At 25.5% G+C, this 7,430-nt stretch overlaps 1 protein-coding gene across 1 annotated transcript in view; it reads left to right on the top strand.

The window, feature by feature from the left end:
- The window catches only part of LOC117178096 (glutathione S-transferase 1), a 13,528-nt gene extending 6,099 nt beyond the window's left edge, over positions 1-7,429 (top strand). Inside the window, exons 4-6 of the mRNA XM_033369336.1 lie at positions 489-630; positions 3,080-3,197; positions 6,976-7,429. Coding sequence (XP_033225227.1) covers positions 489-630; positions 3,080-3,197; positions 6,976-7,217 — 502 coding nt within the window. The 3' untranslated portion in view covers positions 7,218-7,429. The remainder of the gene's footprint in view (positions 1-488; positions 631-3,079; positions 3,198-6,975) is intronic.
- Position 7,430: the final 1 nt, after the last annotated feature.

Genomic DNA, 7,430 nt, shown 5'->3' with positions numbered 1-7,430 from the left:
AAGCTCCATATCCATAAAGGTACAAACCCCAAACAAACAGTCCCAAACCCACAAAACCCAAAAACTCCCAAACCCACAAGCTCCATATCCACAAAAGTACAAACCTCGAGCGAACAATCCCAAAGCCACGCACCCCAAACCCACCAACCCCACATTATACCTATTTCTCAATTGGTATTATAAGATGTGAGGTATTTGGGTATGTGGAATTGAGGTTTGTGGATTTAGGTTCTGGAGTTCGTGGTTTGCGGGCTTAGGGTTCAAGGTTTGTGGGTTTGGGGTTTGTGGATATGGAGCTTGTGGGTTTGGGTTTTGTACGTTTGTGGATATGGAGCGTGTTGGTTTGGGGTTTGTGGGTTTGGGGTTGGCTCAATTTTGCCAATCGATTCGTATTCAGCGACCCTGAAAACATAAAGTATACCTATTAGAATCCCAGTAGACTCCCTAAACCATTTTGTAGTCCTTTGTAATTATTCTGTCTTTAATAGTAATGCTATTCTACAATATCTGGGTGATGCGTACGACAAATCTGGCTCTTTATATCCAAAAGATCCCAAAGCTCGTGCAGTAGTCAATCATCGACTTTGTTTCAATTTGGCTATGTACTATCGCAATATTTCGGAATATGTGGTAAGTTTTAAAGAGTAAAATTTACATTCAGCAACACCATTTTTAGGCAAAAAGCAACGCGAAGTTAAAAAAAAGTCTTATTAGTAGTTAAATACCGTGAAACTCTTCTATAGCGCCGATTTTGGGGCTGATGATGGAAGGGAACTAACTCATTATAGCCCGCTCCGCTTTTGTTTGTTCATGCTTGAGTGCTCGCCTGAGTGACAATCGCATATCCCCCACACCCCGCGCAGATCATGTTACATCTGTATGCGGTGCGGCTGCAATTCTCGGAAGGGCTATTTGAGGCTATTGAAGAGTTTTACTTTATTTTAATTAAGATGCACTACATTTTTTCTCTCGAATTTTCATATGTATTGGATAAAATAGTTCAACACATATTTCCCAAGAGAAAAAAAAACTTTTTGTAAATTTTATTTAGTCTATTTTACAGGGTCCCGAAAGAACTCCAAAATAGAAAAAATAGGTTTTGCGAGTTTTGGCGCTAATTCCGATTTTTTTCGTTTTTTTTTTAAATGCAAATTTTTTCAAAGACATGAAGTACTACTTTATACTAATAATTAGATGTTTAGATACATTTTTTAAATAATTTATTATTGTTTTTAGCAATGTTCTCTTAGAATAGAGATGGAAAGTAGCGTTTTTTCCAGAAATGTCCACTCTTTCTTCAGTTTTCAATTAAAGTGAGTTGAATAATTAATTATAGTTGACAAAAATAATTTTTAAACAATTAATTATTATTAAAAATATTCAATTTGTATCATGTTAGAAATTTGCGGTTTTTTTCTGAAATTTACAATTATCTTTCGACTTTTCACTTAGGATGAGTTAATAATTAATTTTATTTAGCAAAAATAATTATTTAAACAAATTATTATTTCAAACTATTTTATCTATTAATGCTCTTCTAGAAATTTTATGAGACCGGGAAAAACCCGGAAATGACCGTGAATTTATTTTTTGACCGGGAATTTTACAAATTTTTGGAAAAAAAATCCTTCTAAATTTGATTTCAACAATTTTTTAAGTAATCAGTTGAATTTTTATTTGTTTAAATTATGATTTCATTCAGTTTGAAATGCATTATTCGAAAATCTTTTACTTTAAACATTTTCCATTTTTATTGATAAGCGTATATTTTAATTCCAAGAATTTTGAAAATTAGTTTAAAAGAATTAAACCATTAAAAATTGGAAGCGTTTAAAATGGAAGATTTTCGGTTAAAAAAAAAACATTCATAGTTGATTCCCTGTTAATATAAATTAATTAATGATTTTTAAAATTAAATTGTACGTTAGGATTATAAAGTGCATAATATTTGATTTTACGAGAAAATTTAAAAATATATTTTAAAAGTTACAATTTCAATTGTAGTTTAAAAAAGAATTCAATTTGCAAGTCCACGGTCTTATTTAAAGCCAAATTTAGATTTTGGCATATTTCGAATAAATAATTTAGAGGCTCTTTGAGAATATTTAGAAAGTTTTACAAAATTATCAATAATAAATGTGGAAGATTTTAAGAAATTTTTTTCTATTTGACAGGATTTTAAAAAAATTATTAGGAAAATTTTAAGAAAAAATTGGAATCATTAAAAAAAATGCTTAAACAAATTTTATTTGGCAGTTTAACTGCATTTAATTAAAAATGGCTCAGTTGAAAAGTGTTAGAAGCTTCCATTTTATATATGTAAATTATTGATCACTTGATGCAAAATTTTTGAATCAAAAAACTTTTAAGCTTCAGTTTTAAAAGTTTAATATAAAATAGTTTCACTTTGAGAGCTTTAATTTGCAGCTCGATTTTCTTATTAGTTGAAATAAAAAAATTTTTGGCTTCAGATTTCGATTTTTTTAAATTTAATTGACTGTGAAAATTGTTTGCGAACCGGGAAAAAAACGGGATATGACTGGGATTTTAAAAAAATTAAAACGGCCACCCTGGAGTTATAAACAATAATGGTTTAAACAACTATTTTTATCAACTTAAATTAATTATTACTTTAGTCCAAGTGAAAAGTGGACAAAAAGCTGAAAATTTCAGAAAAAACCTGCAATTCTTAGCATTATATTCAAAGATAATATTATTCACAATAATAATAAATTGTTTAAACAATATTGTTTGTTAACATTAATAGACTAGTGCCTCACTCTAATTGAAAATTGGACAAAAAAGGAAGTTTTTTGACAAAACCGCGAGTGAGGGATGGGAGAGAATTTTTTTTATTTCGAAAAATTAGGCAAATTGTTTTCCACCAAATATTAATAATGGGAGGGGGGGGGGGTGCGAGTTTAAGATATAAAAATAATACGTTTCTTGAATAGCCCTAAACTGCTATAAAAAAACTATAACATATTATAATTTTTTAATTGTCTGCGTGGATTTAAAATTCGCGGCTTTATAAAAAAATTATTCAATCAAGTAAATAAATTAATATAATATTTTACAGATGGCACCTATTTTTTTTGATTATGAGCGCACACCTCTGGGATTAAAAAAAGTCAAAATGTCTTTAGACGTTTTTGAAACTTATCTGAAACAATCAAAATCCTCATATGCTGCTGGAAGTAAGTTTAAAAAAAATTTTTTTAATGAAATCTACGCATGCTTCAGAAAAAAATATTTTGGGTTGAAATTGTTTATTTAACCAAAATTATATCGATTTTTGTGTTTAAATTTCAATTATAGGTAAAAGTTGCAATTCTTTTCCAATCCTAAATCAAATCTCGACCATTACGATTGGATACAAATTTTAACAGATTTTCAAATATTTGTTTATTAATTTCTCATTTGAAATCATATAAATGTAATATTTTAACACTTGTTTTTTTTATACAAATATTCGCTTTTTTAAATGGTCAACAGTTGAAATTAAAATTACAGCAATCGAATTTTTTCAGTTTTTTACACTTGAGCATTCAATTATCTTCAATTTTCAACTATTCAAAATTCAACTGTTTAAAATTTTTTAATGTATCTGCAGAAAATTCAATTGAAAAAAATTCAAAAAATTGATTTTTCAATTTTAACGAAATTCGCTTTCTCCTTAAATTTTCCATTTTTTTTCATTTTTAAGGTCGAAATTCAATTGTTAAAATTTCAACTGTCAACAATTTTACTGTTAAAAATGCAACTCTTTAAAATTAAATTAAATCGAGTTTTCCATTTTTTCACTTTTCTTTGATTTTTAAAGGTTAAACATTGAACTTTCAACAGTTAAAAATTCAATTTTTAAAATTCAAAAATTTAATAATCAATTTCCTTAACTTTTAATTAATTTTCAACAGTTGAAAAATTCCAATTTTTAAGAGTCGAATATACAAGCTTAATTTTTTTTAATTTTCAAAAATTAAAAATTGATTTTCTTCGATTTTTGCCTGTGTGAAATTTAAAAAAATTTAAAATTCACCTGTTAAAAATTTATTTGCTGTAAATTCAATTGCTGATATTTAAGCGGTTGAAAATTCTACTGTTGAAAATTGAAAAAATTTGAATTTTTAATAGTTGAAAATTAAGTATTTAATTTACTTCTGTTTCCTCTAATTTTCAACCGTTAAAAATTTAATTTTCACCTGTTAAAAATCCAATCTTCTTCAGTTAAAAATTTAATTTCGAAATTAAATAAAATCGAATTTTCAATTTTCTTCATTTTTCTTTGATTTTTAAAAGTTACAAATTTAACTTAAAAAAAAGTTATAAATTCAATCTTTAACAGTCGAAAATTCAATATTCAACTTTCTTAAATTTACTTTAATTTTTAACAGTTGAAAATTCAAATTTCTTTGATTTTTTCTGTTAGATTAAAAAATGGAAAATTTAATTGCTGAAGATTTATTTCTTTAATTTTCAAAAATTCGATTTTCTTCAGTTTGTGTAAAATTTCAAAAAAATTTTAATTCAACTGATAAAAATTTATCTGTTATAAATTCAATTAATTTTCAACAATTTATTGTTGAGTTCTTAAAATGTAAACTGATAAAAATTCAACGGTTTGCAATGAAAGAAAATTGAATTTTCGATTTTCTTCACTTTGATTTAATTTTTAAGAGTTAAAATGTAATTTTCAACAGTTAAAAATTCAACTTTCAACAGTTGAAAACTGAATGTTCAAATTTCTTAATTTTTACTTTATTATTAAAAATTAAGAATTCAAATTTCAATTTCTTTTCACTTGTCCTCAATTTTCTGTAATTTTTAATTATTTTAAATTTCCTTGAATCTTCTTCAGTCTTGAACAATCTTATCTTTTCCAAGAGAAAAAGTTTAAATTTTCAACTGTCATAAAAATTTGAATTTAAAGCAATTGAATATTGTTCAATTTTTACTTGTGTAAAATAAACAAAAAATAATAATTTAACTGCTTAATTCAAATAAAATTGAATTTCCAGCAGTTAAAAGTAAAATTTTCTTCACTTTCATTTTTTTCAACAGTTAAAAGTTGAAAATTCGATGTTCAATTTCATTAAATTTGCTTTTATTTTCAACAGTTAAAAATTCAGTTTTCTTCGATTTTATTCTGTGTACAAATTAATTTTTTTTTAGATTTAACTGCTAAAAATTCATTTGTTGTAAATCTAATTGCTGATATTTGAGCTGTTGAAAATTCTACAGTTTAAAATTTAAAAAAATTTAATTTCCAATAGGTGAAAATCCAGTGTTCTAATTCTTTCCATTTTCTTTAATTTTTTATTGTTGTCTTTCCAAAAGTTGAATTTGTAATTCATTTTCAGTAGTTTAACATTTAATTATTGATTATATAAAATTTTCAAAAATTAAATTTTCTCCACTTTTCAAAAGTTGATTCTCCAACAGTAGAATTTCCTTCGATTTTCAACATTTGGATTTAAAATGTTCAAGAATTTAAAATTGAATTGTTGAAATGTAAACTGATATAAATTTTACTGTTAAAATGCAGCTATTTATAATAAAGAAAAATGTAATTTTCGATTTTCTTCGCTTTTCTGTACATTTTATTTAAATTAATTTCTAATTTTTAACAGTTATAACTTCATCTTTCAACAGTTGATAATTGAATGTTCAAATCTCTTAAATTTTCCATTATTATCAACAGTTGAAAATTCAAATTTATTTTCAATTATTTTCGATTTGCTGTAATTTTTAATTATTTAAAATTTCCTTGAATCTTCTTCAGTTTTCAACAGTCGCTTCTCCTCCAGGAGTAGAATTGTTTTTAATTTTCAACTGTTGAAAATTGACAAAAGGTTAAAATTGAACTTTAATTTTTTTCAACAGTTAAAAGTTAACAAATTCGATTTTCCATTTCCTTCAATTTGCTTTTATTTTTAACAGTGAAAAATTGAATTTTCATTTTGTCAATCTTCTATCATTTTCAACAGTAGAAACTATAATTTTAAATTGTCGACTGTTTAACATTAATTTTAAATTTTCTTCAATTTTCTATAGTTGAATTAAAAATTTTCAACAATTAAAAATTTAGTTCTTTTTAAATTTTCTTTAATTTTCGATAGTTTGAGACCCCATTTTCAATTTTCTTCACTTTTGAATGGTTAACTTTTCAAAAGTTTAATTTTATTTAATTTTCTTATACTTTTGGCAGTTACATCTACATTTGCCTCAAATTCAATTTTTTATAATTTTTAACATTAGAATTTTTAACTGTCAAAAACTAAATTTTCAGCAGTTAAACATTCAATTTTCAAAATTTGTCTAAAATATAATTTTCTCCACTATATAACGGTGGATTCTCCAGCAGTAGAATTTTCTGCAATTTTCATTAGTTGCATTTTTTATTTTCCTCAATTTTCAACAGTTAAAAATTTTCGACCGTAAAAAATTTAAATTTAAATTTTATTCAATTTTCAACAGTTGACTTTCCAATGGCTGAATTTATAATAGTTAAAAGTCAAAACTTTAAAATTTTATTTAATTTTCATTTTTCAACTGTTAAAAATTTCGCTGTTGAAAATACAACTTCTACAAATTCAATTTTTTATTTTCTTCAATTTCCTACACTTAAAAATTTATTTATTTTAAATTTAAATAAAAAAATGAATTTTGTATAAAAACAAGTGCTCATAATTTCAAATGAGAACTATTTAAGTAAATATGTCAATTCATAAAAAAGACACTTTGAAAAATATGATTTTTTCGAAAACCGATTGGCAAATAATGTTTCCGCAAATAGAAATCATCCAACAGACTCTCAATTTAAAAAATCTGAACTCTGATTATCTCCTTATATAACAAAGAAATCGATGTAACATTGGTTAAATAAACAATTTGTTTGATCGATTTTGTGAATAATCAAAAAAATTGTTCATAATAATCTGTATATGAATTTTAAATTAAATTAATTCATTACAGATGCCTTGACAATCGCCGATTTCCCTTTAATTACGGCCACCATGTGTCTGGAGGCAATAGACTTTAAATTAGGATCATGGGCTTTGGTAGAAAAGTGGTATAATAATTTTAAGACAAAGTATCCCGATTTATGGGAAATAGCTGCCGGTGGAATGAGCGAAATCTCTCAGTTTGAAAAGAACCCACCAGATCTCTCTCACATGGATCACCCAATTCATCCAATAAGAAAAACGAAGAAATAGTTTTCTTAATTTAAAAAATAAATCAAATTTGTTACAAAAATATTTAGGATGCCAGCAGATTCCTACCTTACCGACTTGAGTTTCTAGAATGTTCTAGAAACTTAGCACGGGCACGAATCACTTTATCTGTAGAAGTTTCTGGAAATTTTGGCTCGAAAATATCAATTGAGTTCGTCTTTTTATTACAGAATAAACACTTTTGATACCATCAAC

This window comes from Belonocnema kinseyi, chromosome 8 (assembly GCF_010883055.1).
Source record: "Belonocnema kinseyi isolate 2016_QV_RU_SX_M_011 chromosome 8, B_treatae_v1, whole genome shotgun sequence".
Taxonomy (NCBI): Eukaryota; Metazoa; Arthropoda; class Insecta; order Hymenoptera; family Cynipidae; genus Belonocnema; species Belonocnema kinseyi.
The sequence above is the reverse complement of the archived record's forward strand: the minus strand, read 5'-3'. Positions and strand labels throughout refer to the sequence as shown.